This window comes from Lutra lutra, chromosome 13 (assembly GCF_902655055.1).
Source record: "Lutra lutra chromosome 13, mLutLut1.2, whole genome shotgun sequence".
NCBI lineage: Eukaryota > Metazoa > Chordata > Mammalia > Carnivora > Mustelidae > Lutra > Lutra lutra.
In genome coordinates, this window is record NC_062290.1 from 81,749,081 (window position 1) to 81,769,325 (window position 20,245).

Consider the following 20,245-nt stretch of genomic DNA (forward strand, 5'->3'; position numbering starts at 1 on the left):
TCTTTAAAAAAAAAAAAAAGAAAATAATAAAATGGAAAGCAGAAAGATAACAGAAGAAAGCCTTCTTGAAAAGATGGTTCTTTCAAATGATCAATGAAATTGACAGACCTCTGGCAAGACTGGCGAAGAAAAAAAGAGAAGACATGAGTTACTAATATCGAAGAACAAAAGAGAGGTTATCACTACAGTTCCCACAGCAGAGGGATAGTAAGAGAAAAATGCATACAACTCTATGCACATAAATTGGACAACTCGGATGAAATAACACAACTCTGTGAAAAGCACAAATTATCAAAATTCACCAAAGAAGCAACAGATAGCCAGAATAGTCTTGTATCTATTTTAAAAATTGAATTTGTAATTAAAACCCTTCCAGGAAAGATAATTCTGAAACAAGATGATTTCAGTAGCAATTTCTATCAAATATTTAAAGAAGAAATCATACAATTTCTACACAATTTCTTCCAGAAAACGGAAGGTAAGGGAACTTCCCCACTTTGTTTTATGAGGGCAACATTACCCCAATACCAATACCAGACAAAAACATTACTATAGTCTATAGAAAACTATAGACTAAGTCACTCATGAATATAGATGGAAAATCCTCAACTAAATTTTAGCAAATTGAAAAAGCAGATTAATACATCATGAGTGGGATTTATCCCAGGAATATATGGCTAATTCAACATTCAAAAGGCAATCCATGTAATCCACCAGACTAAAAAACTAAGAAGAAAAAATATATAATCATATCAACAGATGCAGAAAAAGCATCTGACAAAACCCAACAAGCCACTCAAGATAAATACTCGGCAAACTAGGAATTAAAGGAAACTTCTTTAATCTGCTAAAGAGCATCTACAAAAAAAAACCCATACATTTACAAACGACATATTTAATTAAAGATGAAAAGCAATGCTACTTCCCTAACACTGGGAACAAGGAAAGGATATCCACTCTCACAATTCCTATTCAGCATTGCATTTGAAGTCCTAGACAGTGTAATAAGGCGAGGGAAAAGGAATAAAAGGCATCCAGTTTGGAAAGGAAGAAATAAACCGCATCCTTATCCGACGGCAATATGATTATCTACGTAGAAAATCGCAAGGAAGGGACGCCTGGGTGGCTCAGTTGGTTAGGCCGCTGCCTTTGGCTCAGGTCATGGTCCCAGGGTCCTGGGATCAAGTCCCACATCTGGCTCCTTGCTCAGCAGGGAGTCTGCTTCTCCCTCTGTGTCTGCCTGTCACTCTGCCTACTTGTGCTCTCTCTCTCTCTCTCTCTCTGACAAATAAATAAATAAATAAATATTTAAAAAAAAAAAGAAAGAAAAAAAAGAAAATCGCAAGGAAGCTACAAAAAAGATCCCAGAATTCCTGAGTTTAGCAAAGTCAATATGCAAATACCAAGCACATTTCAATAAACTAGAAACAAAAAACTGGAAACTGAACTTTTTTAAATACCATTTTAGAATACCTCCAAAAAAATGTAAATTTATACATATAAATCTGATAAAACATTACGTATGCTTAAAACCACAAAATGCTGAAGAAATCAAGAACCTAAACAAGTGAAGAGATTTACCAAATTCATGGATTGGAAGACAATATAATAAAGATGTCAATTCTCTGCAAACTGATTTGTAGATTTAACATAATCCCAATCAAAATGCCCACAGGATTTCTGGTAGGTGGAAACAAACTGATTCTAAAATTTACATGGAACAGGAAAAGAGCTAGATGGGTGAAAACAACTTTCAAGAAGAATCCAATCAAGCAGACTACATAAATAGACCCATACAATTACAGCTAATTGATTTTTGACAAAGCTGCTATTAACCCTAAAAATGAAACTGCCAGTTCTTCCACCAGCAAAAGATGGGTGTATTCAGGAATAGCAGAGAATTGCAATCCAGGACAAGAAAGCTGTGGCGACAAAACAAACTGAGGGTTGATGGGGGGAGGGGGTTGGGAGGGGGGGTGGGGTTATGGATATGGGGGAGGGTATGTGCTATGGTGAGTGTTGTGAAGTGTGTAAACCTGGCGATTCGCAGACCTGTACCCCTGGGGATAAAAATATATGTTTATAAAGCTGTAAAAAAAAAAAAAAAAAAGAAAAAAGAAAGGATGAATACCCAAGTTTTGTAGCAACATGGACGGGACTGGAAGAGATTATGCTGAGTGAAATAAGTCAAGCAGAGAGAGTCAATTATCATATGGTTTCACTTATTTGTGGAGCATAACAAATAGCATGGAGGACAAGGGGAGATGGAGAGGAGAAGGGAGTTGAGGGAAATTGGAAGGGGAGGTGAACCATGAGAGACTATGGACTCTGAAAAACGATCTGAGAATTTTGAAGGGGTGGGGGGTGGGAGGTTGGGGGCACCAGGTGGTGGGTATGGTAGAGGGCACGGATTGCATGGAGCACTGGGTGTGGTGCAAAAATAATGAATACTGTTATGCTGAAAAAAATAAAAAATTAATTAATTAAAAAAAAAAAAAAAAAAAAAAAAAAGAAAGCTGTGGCGAAACCAGAGGCCAGTCCAGAGAACAGAAGCAAGAAATGCTGTTTTACACAGGAAAGGGGTAAGTCGGGAAGGGCTGAAAAGTCCACTGGGGTAAACTGGGAGCTGTAAGTATGGTGGCTTCTCCGGGGGTGACAGTGTCTCATTGGCTGGGCTGTTGCAGGGCATAAGAAACCTTCCTTCCTCCTGCTGGGATAGTAAGTACCTAGGAGCAAGGAGCTCCTCCTCCTGCCGGCTCAGAGACTGACAAGTGACAGGGCGGAAAGCCCCCTCTGCTGGCCTCTAACTCCATTCTAAACAAGGTTTTCCTTGGACTATTTTTCACAGTGCAAATACAATTCAATGGAGAAAGGCTAGTCTTTTCATTTTCAGCAAATGCCATGGGAACAACCGGACATCAATCTACAAAATAATAAATCTGATCTGATGATTAGACATCTATTGGCCAAAAAAAAATGAGCCTCAACCTATCATACCTTAAATAAGAGTTAACTCAAATTAGATCATAGATCTAAATGTAAAATATAAAATTATCTAACTTTTAGAAGGATAGATGGGAGAAATCCTTGGGACCCAGAGCTAGGCAGAGATCTTATCTAACACCCCAGAGCCATGATCCACTTTAAAATTTTTGATCAATAAATTGAGTTTTGTCAGAATCTAACATTTGCTTTGAAAAACAGTGTTAAGAAAAATGATTAGACAAGCTACCTACTGGGAGAAAATATATGCAAATCACAAATCCAACATAGGAACTGTACCTAGAATACATAAATAACTCCCAAAATCTAATTATAAGAAAACCATGTAATTAAAAAGAAAAAAAAAAGGCCAAAATTTTTCAAAGGAACTTCACAGAAGAAGACATACAGATGACAAATAATCACAAGAAAAGATTTTCAACATCTTCAGTCATTAGGAAAACAGAAATTAAAACTACAGTGAGTTTTAGTACCTGTTAAAAATGGCTAAAAAATTTTTTTTTAATTGAGAACACCAAATACTGCTGAAGATATGGAGCAAATGGGATCCTCAAACTCTGCTGATGGGAACACAAAAATGGCACAACCACTCTGCATAAGAGTTCGGCAGTTCCTTACACCTCCCCACCAAAAAAAAAAAAAAAACAATCTACACTTAGCACATGACTCAGCAATTCCAGTCCTAGGTACTTACCCTAGAGGAATGAAAACCTACTTTCACCCAAAAACCTGTACACAAATGTTTACGACAGCTTTAATAAGAGCCACCAAAACCTGGAAAGAACCCAATGTTCTTCAAAGGGTGAATATATAAAGTGTGTATCTGTATGATGGACTAATACTCAGTAACTATGATACAAACAACAACATGAACGAATTTCAAAGACCTTACGGTAAGGGAATGAAGTCAGCCTCAAAAGATTATGTTACTGTATGATGCCATTTATAAGACATCTGGAAAAAGCAAAATTATAGGGACTGAGACCAGAGCATTAGTTGCCAGAGGTTTGGGGTAAAGAGAGGGCTTGACCATAAAGAGACAACGCAAGGGAATTTTTTGGCATTATGGAATGTTCTGTATTCTAATTGTGGTGATGGTTATATTAGCCTAGAACTGTACAGATATATACCCCAAAAAACACATATTTATATGTTTTATACATATATATGTATATTTTGATTATGACAGCTTACAAAGGAGTACACACTTGTCACAACTCATCCAACACTTAAAACTGGTGAATTTTGCTCATTTTAATTATATTTCAATAAAGTTGATTTTTAAAGAACTAAAATGAAATACAGTAAAATAGTAGTAGCTGTACTCGAATGTTAATACATCTCCGGAGGGTGGGGGAGGAGTCCAGCATTTTAAAAAAATAATTGGTAAGAGCATATAATACTTTTCAATAAATATATTTTTTGGACAGGGCGCCTGGGTGGCTCAGTGGGTTAAGCCACTCCCTTTGGCTCGGGTCGTGATCCCAGGATCCTGGAATCGAGTCCCGCATCAGGCTCTCTGCTTCGGCGGGGAGCCTGCTTCCCGCTCTCTCTCTCTACCCGCCTCTCTGCTTACTTGTGCTCTCTGTCTGTCAAATAAATAAAATCTTAGAAATATATATATATATATTTCGGACTGGATAAAAGACAACGTTAAGCAGACTCTGCATCAAACTGTCTGTCCTTGGCCCTCTGGTTAACACTTAGGTTTTCTGTTTTGTCACTAACGAGAACAGCGTAATAAACAATTGGTAAGTTCATTAAAGCCTCCCTTTAAATGTTTTAAGGAAACAGCACATGAAACATTCAAACAAAAAAGTCTACCCCACCAGATGCTTCCTATAAAGAGAAGCCTTACTCTATTACACAGCTAGCAATAAAATATTTATGGAGGTTACTTAGAACACCTGTATTGTACACATTGCTACAATTCTTAACAACACTTCAAAGAATATTTGTCCTATTTATAGGCAAAGGAGTTTTAAACAAAACAAGAGAAAGGTAAATCAGCCTTGACAAGGTTAATACAAAGCCCAGATAGGCCCAAGTGAACACAATCAACTAGAGGCACCATCTTTCCCACAACAACGCCAGCCCTGTTCTCCACTTAATACCACTTCCCCCGTGAGATTTTCCCTGACTAGCCCCATTACGCAGGACTGGGGACTCTTCTACATGTTTCCACATTCCCTCTGCTTTCTTTACAATAGCAGTTATCACACTGCATTGCCCCAGCTGGTAACCTGCTTTTCTAACCACACCATTTCCAGGAGATTGGGAGCCACACTCACCTTGTACGTTCTAAGTCGGAAACTTAAGAAACAGTTACTAAATACCCAATGGCTGCATGGCTGGCTGGATGGACACATTTAGGAATTTCTTGGGGCACCTGGGTGGCTCAGTCAGTTGAGCGTCGGACTCGGTTTCAGCTCCAATCATGATCTCAGCGTGGTGGGATGGAGCCCCGTGTTGGGCTTCACGCTCATTGGGGAGTCTGCTTGAGATTCTCGCTCCTTCTCCCCCTGCCCATCCCCCACTTACTTGCACAGACAGGTGAGCACGCACGCACGCTCTCTCTACATATATATAAGAAGAAGAATTTCTTGAAGGCAACATGATACAAGAAGAGTCCCACAGGCTTCAGATTCAGATCTGGTTCCCATCACACCATTGATTTTTGACCATCGCTCTTAGAATTAAACTCCCTCCCATGGGTACCGAGACTTGTATGATCTGACCACCCCGCCTCCTCTCCAGCCTCATTATCATCCTGTCCCTCACGCACCATGTTCTCACTTCACTAGCCTTCTTTCTGGTCCTCAAAGCACCAAACCTGTCTGCCGCCTGGTTCTCCGGGCAGTACTTGGTGGCCGCTTCGGTCCTGTACTCTCTCATCTCAGTTCAGAGGCCCATCCTAACCACCCCATCAAAAGTGGCCTCCATCTCTACAACCTCTACCTCGTCACTCTTGAACACAGAACTCTTAATTTTCTTGCTAGAACTCTTTATAATCTGTACTCATTTATTTACACATCTATTATTCATTATCACTCTGAGTATAGGACTATATTACACTTCTGGAGGACAGGGACGTCGGCTATCTGCTCATGGCTATTTCCCTTGAGGTGTTAGCACGGTATCTGGAACACAGTGGCTGTTGCATCAAAATTTATTAAAGGAGTGAATAAACAGATGAGTGAATACAATCCAGACCACCCTGTTAGGTGTATGGCCGCAGTCAAGTTCATTTTTCTGTGTGCCTCCATTCCTTTTTATAGATTACAGGAATACCTATCTCAGAGACTGATTATAGGATTAAAAGAAATTAATTAGAATTTTTGCTATTGTATCTAGCATGACATAAGGACTTAAAATATATTAATAATCTTCTCATTTGTATTTTTCCCTTTAAGAGAATCAAATTCAATAAGAAGTCGGGAAAAAAAAAAAAACCCTTGAGCTGGAAAAACTGAAAACAGCTTACCATATAGTAGGAACAAACACCCCCAAAATAAAACCCACCAAATATGACTTAGAAACTTAATGCTGAAACATAAGCTAATACATGAGCTGTACTTTGCCACATCCCGGCCCTTGGAACCCCAGGACTGTGAAACTGCAGTCATCTGAAATGGGAAACCTCCCAACATGATGATGGGTGGTGCTTTCCCAAGCTGGAAAGAGGCCCCAGGCTCAGCAGCAGGACAGACTCTGAAGGAGCTGCTGTCACTCTGGCTTCTTCCCACTCCCCGTCAAAAGCTTGCCTGGCCTAGAGCTCCATCAGGAAGGGAAGAAAAACAAAAGCCAACAACATAAAAAAGAACCAGGGCAACTCCACCCAGGCCCACCTCTACTGAAATCTGAGCGAGGCACCTAACTCTGGTGATCAATTTCAGTGACCTGCAAGAGTCTGGGCCCTCAGAGCTGAAGCTCACCCCACCAGGTCATCTTTGGATTCAAGGCAGCAAGGGCAAAGAGCAAGGCCCTTCAAAGACAAAAGGGCTCTTTCCTCGGGTCACTGGAAAAAGACTGACCTCCCAGTGCTACCACATGTGAGCCATGTGACCTTGGGAAAATTATTTAACATCTTTGAGCCACTGCTGGCTCATCCATAAATAAGGATAAAAATCAGTTACCTCATGGGAGTGTTGTGACAATGAGATGAGTTACCTGGCAGGCAGAAAACAGAGGACAGCTTTCAAAGGAACCCATGTCTCACTCAAGCCCTCGATAAACAGATCTTTGGGCCATCATCAGTTTTTTTATGCTCTTTGAAAGTCCAAAAACTGTTAGACCACTCACCTAGACATCACAAAAACCATGACCTCTTGCTGCCCAAAGTTCACCTCTGCTCAAAATTACAACATGTGAGATCATTCTACCAGCAGCAGCTAAGCAAGGTTAGTAAAATGAAGAAGACACTTTGGAATAGGTTTCTGATTCCAATTCTCTCCCTCATGTCCTCAAATCACGAAAACCGTTACTAGGCAAACAACTGTTTATTCAGAAACAATACTGTAGCCATAACAGAATTTAAAAACTGAGCCCCAAACAACACTTGGAATATAACTACATTACAAAACCAATCTTTTTATGTCCTTTTCAGCCTGCTGGTCTGTCGTACGTATTTTTTATGTTGTTTCAGAATTATTCATCATTATCAGGTGAGATAACCACCCTAGGTTCCATTGCACTGGCTCACAGCCAACTACTCAGCCATTCCTCTACTGAGAGATTATGGTTTCAGTGGGTCTCCTGGAAAGCGGACAGGCTTTACTATCAAAAAGACCAGTTTTAAATTTGCCTCTTTTAGTTTCTCAACACACCACGCTCACAGGCAAGTCACGTGAGCTCTCCAACCTCATCTGTGAAATACCTTCCTCGGGAACTTGTTGCAAGACAAAGAGATAAAAAATGTAAAATACAATTCCCTTGTTTCTAATTCTTCACAATGGTACACAATGTGGCAACAAACAGCTTCACACACAGAGCTTTTTCCTTCCACTGGGTTGTTTCCTAGGACAAATTTCCCCAAAACAGATTACTGGGCTCAAGAGTAATACTATTTTTATGACTATCAAAATCTCTTTCCAAATGGCCTTCAAAAAGATTGTAAAAATTTACACTGCCCAGCCCGCCATCTGGCCGGGTTCTAGAGGGCACGGGCAGGACGTGCAGAGGTGTGAGAACATATAGCATTCAATCTGGTAATCAGGAGGCCAAGGACGAGCCGTAAGCAAGGGTGAACCCTACACTTAACTGACCAGACAGCCCACCAGCCACAAGTCAAACTTGAGTCCCACAGCCCTTGGTGCTGGCAAGTCCCATCTGGAACACAGCCAGCACCAAGGACAGCGGCCACAACACCCACTTGGCCAGCTACAGACCATCCTGAACCACGTCCACTGACCCGCCTCCCACACAGTTCTTGTTCTCCTACCTTGCTCGAATCACACCCCTTGTTCTCCCTTCTTAGCCTCACCTGCCTGCATTACTGATTGCTCTACTATAACCCAGCGTGGCCCACCCCAATCACAAACTCCAGCCTGCTCCAACTACCAGTCTCAGCCACTGTCTCAACAACAGCCGCCGCCCCCGCAGACTGAAGACCTGCGGCCCCAGGAGCTGTCCTGGCGTCCGTTAACTTCATCTCCATCACAACCGCACGTGACAGAAATTATTTACCCATGTCACAGACAAGGCAACCAAAATTTACAGATCTGGTTTCTTATATAAGGTCATACATTCATTTAGTTAACAAACATTTATCGAGCGCCCACCAACCTGTTAGGTTTGCTGAGAACCAGGGAGAGAGTAGAGAAGACACACGTTAAGCAAGTACATAAATAAAACACATAATTACAAACAATTGTAAGATCCAGAGTGGAAAAGGCCGGGTGCTGAGTGCCTGCTATCAGAGAGAATAATGGGAGTCTCTAGCGATTTGGGGAAGGAGTTAGGGACAGCCTGTCTAACGAGGTCACATTAAAACTGAGACATGAAGGGCAGGGGCCTGCCACTCAAGGAGAGGGAGAAAGGGGATTCCAGGCAGAGGGAGGAGCACCTGAGAAGGCCCTACCCACATGGGTTAGTGAGAGCAGCCCGTGCGGCCGAGCACAGGGCATAAGAGAGACAGGCAGGTGCTGACCTCAGCAGCGCAGGACGAGCCCATCACACAGGGCAGGGTCTTGTGGACCATGGCAAGAAGTTAAGGATTTCATTCCAAGATCAAAAAAATTTCACAGATGGATCAAGAGAAACTGAACATTGCTGGGGCCTATCAATGTCCCCAGAACCGAGGGAGTTGGCGATGATAAACAGTCCTCAGATTAGAATGACACACCAGCATTTATGTGCCCACCGTGTGCCCACTGTGTGCCCACCGTGTGCCAGGCATCCCGGGAGATGCTTCCCAAACCCTCAGGACTACTCTGACTCAAAGACAGTACCAGCCCCAGTTTACAGATGGGCTTCTCGAAATGACTTAACCGAGCTCATAGGTCAGTTAGTGGCAGAGCAAGACCTAAAGCCCCCTCCTGGTCATTCTCCAATCCATGTCATATCCAAACACCATGGCGCATGAAAACCTTCCCAGGCAGGGCCAACGGGACGGGGTGGAGGACAAGGGCATCTCTTCTCTGGGGATAAGTAACTCCCCATAGACATGTCACAGAACAAATCTAGTGATGCAAACCTCCTAGGTAAAACACTAAATTTGACCAACTGCCTCAGCTGAGACCAGGAATTGCCAACAGAAGGGACTAAAGGCCCGGATACAAGAACACCAGCACCTCAGGGCAGGTGGGTGTGAGACAAGAGCCGCAGAATTTACCCTAAGGACCTCATCTTGGAACCGTAAAATGATATATGCACAAGGATACTCATCGGAGCTTCGTAAAAGTGAAAAATCAGGGGCGCCTGAGTGGCTCAGTGGGTTAAAGCCTCTGCCTTTGGCTCAGGCCATGATCCCGGGGTTCTGGGATCGAGCCCCGCATCGGGCTCTCTGCTCAGCGGGGAGCCTGCCTCCTCCTCCTCTCTCTCTCTGCCTGCCTCTCTGCCTACTTGTGAGCTCTCTCTCTCTGTCAAATAAATAAATAAAACCTTTAAAAAAAAAAAAGAGTGAAAAATTAGAAACCACCTGGGATGACCCACAGGAAGAGATTATGTGAACTACGTTTCAAGCCTTCCCTTTTAATACAAGTCTTTGTGAACGACTGGTCATTAAATAATACTATCCACTGTATTTCTTTTTTAAAGATTTTTTTTTATTTATTTGACAGACAGATCACAAGTCGGCAGAGAGAGAGAGGAGGAGGAGGCAGGCACCCTGCTGAGCAGAGAGCCCGATGCGGGACTCGATCCCAGGACCCTGGGATCATGACCTGAGCCGAAGGCAGAGGCTTTAACCACTGAGCCACCCAGGCGCCCCGACTATCCACTGTATTAACAGAAATTGAAAGCTACCCATGTTATTCTCTGTCTAGAAGTCACAGAAAAAGCCAGAATTCAACCTTTCCATGTACAGATAAAGATAGCAACATGAACTGATATGCTGATCCAGGTTCTGGGCCTTCCCTAATCACCCGAAAAATTCTGAGAGCGAGAGAGAAAAATCGATTGACTCTAACATCCAGAACAGGTCTCACCACAACAGCATAATCCTTTCCTAAATGCTGCCTCTGCCAGGCCTCCTCGGGTCAGGAGCTCCTACTACACTGTCAGCTAGAAAGGACCAGTGAGACAGGCTCCTACTGAAGACCAAACCGACTGGACAGCCTCCTCCCCTAAGGCCTGCCCTACCGGTGAGTACAGCCTCAGCTAATGAGGCTCTGAGACAACAGACCACCAGTCGAAAGACCCAAAAGAAGGAAAGTGGCTTTCACATGCTGAAGTGAGGAAAGGTCTACCCGTGCAGACCTGCTTCCCAGCCTGGGTAAGTCTGTGCCCTCCCTGGGCTGCAGAGCGCCTGGAGCTCCCCCAGATCTGGGACTCTGCCCGCTTTCCGACCCCTCCTGACCACATCCCGGGCTCCAGCATCACCCGCGCAGCAGCCCTTCACCGACAGCCCACCACCAGGCTGGCTGCTCCCTCCTCACAGCACCAACCCCAGGGGGGTTTTAAAAGCACAATTCTGGTCATTTCCCTCCCAGATTAACATCCACCACCAGCAACCCTTCAACTTCAAGACAAAGGTCAACCAAAGCAGTGTAACACACAAGACCCCCGACCCCTGCCTTCTTTGGTGGGCTCATTTGTCTCAGGACCCCGGACATGGCCCCCTTCCAGACAGAGGGAGCTTACAATCCCCTAAACTCCTTGCACCCAGCACTCCTGTGCTGCCTTGCCCACATTGAGTCCCTGTGCCTGGGATGCTCTCCTGGTCCTCTCACCTTGGCTAATACCTCCTTGTCCCTGACGACCCAACTAGAGGAATGCTTCCTCCAGGGAGGCTTCCCTGAATCCCCCAGGCCAGGTTCAGAGCCCTCCTCTGTGCCCCACAGCACTCTGTACTTACCTCTGTCACTGCACTTTTTCCCTATCCATCTCCCCAACCAGCCTGTGAGCCTCCTGACAGGGACGCTTACCTGGTCCTGGTCTTAATCTACTGCAGACTCCCTAGTCCCGGGCACACAGCCTGGCACAGAGCATATATTCAAAATATCTGTCAATGAATTGATGAACTCTGAACAAAACCAGGAGGCTGAGATCTTGCTAGACATTAGCTAACAGACCCTGATGCTCAGTTTCCCAGCCTCTGAACGAGCATAAGAGGAAGCCTAAGTTTCCCTTTAAATCAAAAGTATTCCAGCCCCCCCTTAATATGCATGCTAACTTTAAAATTAGCATTCAATGCCAAGAGCATTTCCTATAAGCATCCCACAGAGCATTCAGACCACCTCTACATAGAAATCATGCACTGCGCAGCTCAGGCCAAATGGAACATTTCAGTGACTCATAAAGACTTGAAAGGGAGACACTGAGAACACTCTGGTCATTTCCATTTCAACAGCGGAATTTGCTCTGGAAAATGCTACAATAAAAAATATTAATGCCATAAAAACTGAACAGCAGCCGAAGGACCTCAGTCATAAAGAATAAACATAAATCCTAAAACATATCAGCACAGAAGGCTCCCTCTCACCTTCAAGAAAAACAATGTTTAGGTCCTCAGCAACCCATCTAGGGGAGGGAGACCTAAGTCCGTGGCAGAGTTAAGGAAAAGAAGAGCGGACTACACGATGGTGAGGAGAAAGAGCTGACACAAAGAACGAACTCGGTGTTTGGCCTCCCCACACGCACGCGCCCGCTCCGCCCTCACTGCAGCCCGAAGCAGCAGAAACTGTGATTGTGCTCCTGGCAGAGACAAAGGACAGAGAGATGAAGGAATTGGCCCAAGGTCCCCCAGCAGGCAGCCGGCTCCAGAGCCCAGGTCCCCAGGTGGCACAGATGGCCTCCCAGAGCAGCTCCGCATGTCACATGCTGGGCCTCGCTGTCTCCTACCTACAGAATGAGGGCTGGACTCAATTCTCAGATTCCTTCCCATTCAAAAGGCAGGCAATTAAGTGTGAAACCAACATTCCAAGATTCTGTTAAGTTTTTCCGTCTAGAAATAAAATTCAAAATGGTGCCCTTCAAAAATTAAATAACTCTGTATCTTGCGGAGCGGCTCTTATATTAAAGGAACGCACGTGAAGAGTTGAACATTTAACGTGCCCAGCTCAGAGCCAGAGCTCAATAAACAGCAGCTATTATTACTCTTATGATAAAACAGCAACAGCCATTTAATACCAGAGCACGTTTTAATTATACACGATGTGGAATAATCAAATCTCATTTGTTTGAGGCCCCAGACCCCACAGCATAGATCGGGTTGTACGGTTGAAATTAGAACAACTCAAAGCTCAGAAATTACTTGTTTCCATTAGAGATCTGACAAGTCATTTCTTCAATTGGTCACTGGTGGTTTGCAGATAACTATTAGCAGTAATGAGTATTCTAAATTAAATCTAGAGACAGTACCGCTCTGTTCTGTAAAGACAACTGGGGAGAGAGAAACGTAATTGTGAAGCATCCTTCTCTCTGTCCTCCATCTTCTCCCTGATAAACATCTCCTGTGTCTTGCATAGTCTGGCTTTCATTTGGCTACAAATGAAGAAAGGTCTAATCCTTCCCATGATAAATGAGCACGCTGAACAGGTAACTTGTTAAGGAGAATTGGAATTGGGAAAATAACCTTATTTTCCTGTTCCTTGACAACAAGCCGCCTCCACTAACAGATGAAAAACATGATGCTGGAAGACACTTAGCACGGGAACCAGATCCATCACCACGTAACCCATCCTCAGACACTCTGTACATAGCCTTGGGGACAGGCTGCTCCCATCTCCTTCCACAGCAACAAAGATGAAGCCTGTAAAAGGCAAGGCACTGGCACATGGCATTGGGAAGAGTAACGGAATCCTTAAAAACCTGGATTCCAATCCCGGCTCTGCCACTCAAGAATTATGTGACTGTAAACGAATCTGTCTTAGGCTTATGATTTCTTACCTGTAAAATGGGGATAATATAAGTATCTCAAAGAGTTCTGGCAAGGACTAAATGGGGGCCATTGGTAACATGCCTTATATTACAGGGAAGCCTTTGGCAAACGTGAGCTCCTCTCACTGGGCGGTCTGGGAAGAGCTCACGTCCGGGACACGGGGAGGACACCAAACTCCCCAAAGCTGGAAACTGCTGATCCTGGCGGAACCCGCGTCTGGCCCCGTGTACAAAAGGGCTCACGGCATAGGTATGGGCTTGTCACACGGAGAATGCCCACAAGACACAGCACTGCCCCTGACTCTGGCATTATCCAGCCTCGACACTTCTCGAGAACTACAGCTCCCCCTGGGCCCGGCTGGACAGCGGCAGCAGACGTGGTTTGTTAGGGAAGATGATTTGGCATCTCCACTTACATTTTCAAAGTCCTTCATGTTCCGTGCTCTGGTGGGAGACACCGTTTCTTCTGACACATTTGGGAGCACTATAAAAAAGGTAAAACAGACATAGGAAAACGGCATGGTATGCAAATTGCCCAGCAACTTTATTAGGGAATAGAGCCCAGAAAAGAAAAAAAGAAAAAAGGAAAAAAAGAAAAAAAAAAGACAAGAACAGCTTCCACAGTATATCCTGCTGGCATTTTCTGTCTGTTGTGATTTACTGGCTTGAGTCTAGGGAAAGCTCTAAACCATTATATTTCAAATATTTACAAATTATTTAAAGTAGCCCCAGTGTCACGTGTCCGAGAACAAACCCAAAAAATGCACCAGGCATGTGACCCAGCCAAACTGTGCTGATATGTACTTCCTCAGGGCTTGTCATTTGGTTCTCCTGCTGCGCAGTGTACCACCTTCACGTGGCAGCGACTGAAGCAGAGGTAACTGACTGGGGTTGGCAAACTTTTCCTTAAAATGCCAGACGATAAATATTTTAGGCTCTGTAGGCCATAAACAAAGCCCAAAATCTGTCACAACTGGTCAGCTCTTCTGTTGTAGCACAAAAAATAGTCATAGACAATTCATTAAGTAAGGAAGCTGCATTCCAATAAGTTTTACTTCCAAATGCAGGGAGCAGGTTGGAAACTGCCCATCCCCCCTTCAGGGTGATTACAGACTTGGCCGATGCCCAAAGCTTTCCACAGTTCCTTTCTTCCAACAAACGTTTATTACACACCTACTGTGTGCCAAGCGTCATGCTAGGTGCTGGGGAAAGAATGGACAAAGAGACAGTGAGCCTGTGCTCAAAAGGCTCTGACCTAGGGGTCAAGACAGGCGGGTAACCAAACTGGCACCGTGCTCACAGAGTGCCTGGCGCTGTTCAGACGTTGGGGGAACGTGCACGGCATCAATGAATGAATTCATCCTTCCAACAAATATGCGCTGGGGGCCTACTCTCTGACCGGCACAATTCTAGATCTGGCTACATCAGGAAACAAACAAATGGAGCTGATTGGCTGAGAGAGAAGATGGAAATGAGCAAAATAACAGGATAATTACATAGGATGTGAGAAGGTGAGAAAGGCCATGGAGAAAACTTAAGTGGATAAGGACTGGAAAGATCCAGGCTGGGGAGAGGACTGCAATTTTAAGTCAGGGCCAAATCAGGAAGTTTGCACTGAGAAGGTGCCCATCGGGCAGACCTGAAGAGAAGGGCAAAGTGAGAAGCCCCATGCCCGTGAGAACCAGCAGTAAACAAAGGTGACCACAGGACAGGAGGTATGTGAGGTGCTGGCGGACAGACTGCGCACAGCCTTGGGACAGGGAGCCCCCAGGGGGCCCAGAGCTGAGGGGTAACACACCTGGACTTAGGTTTCTACCTCTGGCTGCCTCGCTGAGAACAGACTGAAGGCACTTAGAGGGAAACCAGGGGACAAGTCAGGATAGGCTGGAGACCACGGTGGCTTAAAGCAGGTGGCAGGATGATGAGCAGGGGAGGAGGGTCTGATCCTGGATGTTTTAAAGTCACCAAAAGGAATAAATGAACTGAAACAGGTAAAACGTGTAAGCGTGGAGAGGAAAGCGCAAGAAGTAACCCTAGGGAGAGCCACAGCGGTGGTGAGCCTTGAGCTGAGTCTCAAACAGGCAGCAGGCAGAGGAAGGCAAAAGGAAGAAGAAACTTCCCAAGCAAAGGCCCAGAGGTAGGCATGGTCTTCAGAAACCACTGAGCCCAAGAGAGGCTCAGGAAAGAGGCAGGCGCAGACTGTCAAGAACCCTGTGTACCAGGCAAAGGGCACAAAGGCTTGTTTTCCTGGTTCTCAGACTGGCCATGCTCTGCCACCTATGCCTGCGTCCCTACCTGGTCCTGCTCATTCCTCAAGCCTCAGCTCCTTTATCACTGTCTTAAGAAATTCCTGCCTGACCCACCTCCTCCACACCAGGGCACCGCTCTGCCTGACCCCCCTCACTGCCTGGCCCACCTTCTCCACACTGGGGCACACACCCCCACTCACCCCCTCACTGCCTGGCCCACCTCACCCACATCCCCACTCACAGCACCTTTTTTCTTTGTTCATCACATTAGTCATATGATTTACCATGACATTTCTTTGTTGAGCTCTCTATCCTCCAGGCTGGGTCACAATCATGTTCAAGGTTCCCAGCATTTAGCCCAGGGCTTGGCAATATACACTATGGGCTGAAGCAAAGAGCAGTCCTATCAATTCTCCACTGCTAATTGCCTGTTCACAGGAAGAACAGAAGCTGCTGGATTTTGCGTTTAAGGTAGAAGTTAACAGGCTCTTGGGGCGCCTGGGTGGCTCAGTGGGTTAAAGCCTCTGCCTTCGGCTCAGGTCATGATCTCAGGGTCCTGGGATCAAGCCCCGCATCAGGCTCTCTGCTCAGCAGGGAGACTGCTTCCTCCTCTCTCTCTGCCTGCCTCTCTGCCTACTTGTGATCTCTGTCTGTCAAATAAATAAATAAAATCTTAAAAAAAGAAGAAGAAGAAGAAGTTAACAGGTTCTCAAGGAAAACCTGAGGGGGCCTATAAGTTAAAATATTCTCCAGAAATTACACCTCATGACACTGATACTATCTGTTCTTAAAATTTCTTCCTTCTGCATGTCTCATCACTTTGGAGAAGAGGAAAAAAAAAAAACAAAAACAAAAACACAAGTCAAATTATCTCTAAGATATTTTAACAAGGCAAATTAATAGCACTTCCCTCAGACGCTTACGACAGCATTCGCTCCTTTCAGAAACAAAAATTATGAAGAATGCTTAGCAAAAGCCCAATTGCCCCGTGGAAGTCTCCTCCTAATCCAGCTTAAACACAATAGACTGCTTTCCCCAGCGCCGTCTCCTGTGGTCTAACCAACTATTTGTCTCCAAAGGGCAGGCCCGTGTAGGAATGCGGGGCCTCGACCAGCAAATGGAATCCAGCAGCCTGCCAGGAAGGCCTTGGCACACCGACGCCCAGCAGCACAGGGGCCCCCCGCGGCCCAGCGGCCAAGACCAGCAGATCCTCCACGCCTGACCCAGTCAGTCCAGCCTCCACACAGCTGCCCAGTTTGGCGAATGCCGGCTCAATCTCTACGAGCCTGGTAGCAAGAAACAGAGCTCGTGGAATATGGCATAAAGGACATCAATTCCTCCAAGCCAGTGTTTATGAAAGGAGGTAGATAGCAATTCAGTAGGTACATAAAACACTGAGCACCTCCGGAGAGCCCCTCACCATGCCCGGGTAGGCTCTGGGCCCCAGAGACTTGGAAGACCAGTCCCAGGCCCAAGGCCTCAAGGAGCCCTCAGTCAAGAGAATGCCCGGCTCTGTATACTTACCACCACTTCCCAAACCAGCAATGGGACTGATGCCATCCACTTCGTCCGGTAAATTGGGAACAAGGCCACTAGGAGAGAGCATGGGCAAGAGGACATGAGTTAGTGTTTGAACAACAGAGACTGTGAGGACTGCCTGGACTGCACTTGACAATCATCAGGCCATAGGCAATGAGCCCCACACAGCTGAGCTTGCTGGAGACACACAGCACAGAGGGGAAGAACTCCAGCTTTGGGGCTCTAACATGTGATAGCTGAGTGACCTTCAGCAAGGACAGTCATTCATCATTCATTCATTCAGACAGCAAGCGCTCCACGTACCGTATATATGCCAGGCGCAGAGACACTGTGCCAACTGTAAGCTACTGACATTTCTGAGTCTCGCTTTACCTGCTACATGGGGCTACCACCCACTCCCTGCAAAGATTAAATGAGTTCATGTTTATGACACTTGGCTCATAGTAAGCACTCGCTAAGTGCTATACACTGTTTTTGTCTTTACTATAATTGTCACTATTGACATGCCTACCATGACCAAAAATTAAGCTTCCAAGAACCTGATACCAACTTGGACGCTTTAAAAAAGTCAAACAAAAATGCAAACTCCACTGATCCAAGAAATTTTACTGGTTGAATTATAAAAACAGGTTACGTGAGGCTCTGGAGACACTGACAGAAAACTGCACTATAACAGGAGGTGTGGTCGGACAGAAAAGACACTGCGCTGGATTCTATTCTAAGCTCTGTCATATGCCCTCCCCCCCTCACTTCTTTCATCCGTAAAAGGTGAACAGCAGCTACTTCGTAAGTCACCAAATATCAAAGACACAAAGCGCCCAGCAAGGCACCTGGCACATGAGGGCACTCCATAAATAGGAACAAAATATTACTGTCACCAGAAAATATCCAGCGCTTTGGAAATTTATGAAAGCTTTCCCACTGTGAGAGCTGCCCATGCCCCAAGAGTCCATGTATTTTCAAAGGGAAGCACTAGGGCACAGAGTCAGCCTGGCCAGAGTCACATAGCAGTTAAGTGGACAACCAAGTCCAGAACCCAAGCCTTTTCTGTCTAACCTCCGATAATGCTTCCCTGTCCTGAGCTATACACGATGGGCTGAGGCACGCTCAGCCTGACTTTCCGGCAGTTTGTTCTCTCCATGTTTCTAAATCCAAATCCATCCTGTTCTGAGAACAATTCTGCCTGATCGCCAAATGCTGGGGTTGGGAATGGACCTTTGCCATCAGAGCCAAGCAAAAAATTGGATATCATAAGATTCCAACATCAAGAGAACGATGACATAGTATGTGTCTGCTATAAAGATAAGTGAAAAAAATCTTCAGTAGACTATGGCTTCAACTATGGAAAAAAAAAATACATGTACACTAAAGTCACCTCAAATCCTTCCTGGAAACCAAGTGGGCTATGCATCCATAAGAGGACAAAGGAAATATTAAAAAATTATCATTTGTAGGAAAATGAGAGATATTCTCCTTTCAAATTTTCTATATTTCTTCATTTCCTCCAATAAACATCACTAGAAGAACAAACTCCATTCCCTAAATTGAATATTAGAAATTAAAAACAAGTTCAACCAGCACCTTTTGCAGATGGTGGCCCAAAGGCCCAAAGTGCCACACCAGCTTACTGGTCGGGCTTAGCCGACAGTCTGGTCTGTACATTCCCAATCTGGGGTTTTCTCCACCACAGCCACTAACTTACCACCACTGGCTGAAATGGCCCATCAATGACTCCAGCAAAGATGAAACACACTGGAAAACTACATGGCAGGTAAAGCCAAAGAATTTGGTCTTAGACAAGTTTCCAAGAGGCAAACAATGAAGCTTGAAAAATGACACTTGACATTCCATTTATGAAAAGAAACCACTATTTAATGCAGAAGTTCCTGCCTCGTTCCTGCCAAATTTCCATTTGGACTTTACCTAACCACTTTCAAAATGCTATGACTCTGTCATCTGCATCTCCCATCAGCTCCAGCCACCCTCCAGCTTCAAGTAGCTCCCTCGTCCCCTTCGCTCTTAGCTGTGGAACTTCAAGGCCCCCCACTAGAAATCAGAACTATGCAAGCAAAAGCAGAGGGCTTAGGTACAATTTTATCATGGTATCAGTGGGGGAGATAAAGGCCCAAAAGGGGAAGAACCTCTTGGCCCAAAATCACAAGGGGATCTCAGCCACGCAGAGACCAAAATCCAGTTTCTCAGAGTCCATATTCCACTCGCTCACCTGTGCCTGGGCCGCCCAAAGCTCCTAGACAAACGTGGCACCTAGTCACCGCTGGCTTCCTCAAAGGCCAAGTACAGCGTAACCCTACTGAGCTATCGTGTGGGGCACCCACGGGGGAACAGGCACCACACTCGGGACAGGTGGCCTCCCGCTGTGGCCTCACCATGACCCTTCTGTGGGAGGTGGTAGTTTTTAATTGTTGCCTTTAAAAACAAAAAACAAACAAACAAACAACAACAACAAAAACACAAGGAACACAGAAGCTCAGAAAACTTAGTAAGCTGAAAGACCCGAGCTGGCCTGATTTCAGGCCCCGTGTCTTAACCTCTACAGCCCCGACCTCCCCCCGCCCATGGATGCCCCTCACGCCTTCCTGCAAGGGAACATGATACAGGCCAAATGAACCGAGGCAGAGGATTCCCAGTGATCGGCACAGAGCACCCTTTCTGAGGCTTTTGGTCGACTCCGTGTTGGGCCAATGAAGAGACGCTCAGCCCGCGCTTCGCCACCTCACCCTCGTGTCTCGCTCCACCACCACCCAAAAGGCACAGTCGCTTTCTGTGCTGTGGGTGGCGGAGCCTCTGTCCGTTCACACCAGAAGCCCCAGGAAGGCCCAGCGGACCGCGTGCTTCGTTGATAAGGTGTCAGGAGAGCTGCGGCTGGAACTAGGCACCACGTTCGGAAAACAATT

The 20,245-nt window shown here is 45.3% G+C and overlaps 1 protein-coding gene across 7 annotated transcripts in view; it reads right to left on the reverse strand.

Annotated features, from left to right (window-relative positions):
- Positions 1-20,245, reverse strand: part of CDK5RAP2 (CDK5 regulatory subunit associated protein 2) — a 171,797-nt gene that overhangs the window by 143,700 nt on the left and 7,852 nt on the right. For 6 of the 7 annotated variants that reach the window (XR_007122225.1, XR_007122226.1, XM_047699451.1 and 3 more), the window contains exons 2-3: positions 17,316-17,383; positions 13,959-14,026 (exon numbers count right to left, since the gene is read on the reverse strand). Coding sequence is in view for 5 of the 7 variants with exons in the window: in XM_047699451.1 (XP_047555407.1) it covers positions 13,959-14,026; positions 17,316-17,383 (136 nt within the window). In the remaining 2 variants the exon portion in view is untranslated. The remainder of the gene's footprint in view (positions 1-13,958; positions 14,027-17,315; positions 17,384-20,245) is intronic. The other variant, XM_047699454.1, reaches the window with a different exon arrangement.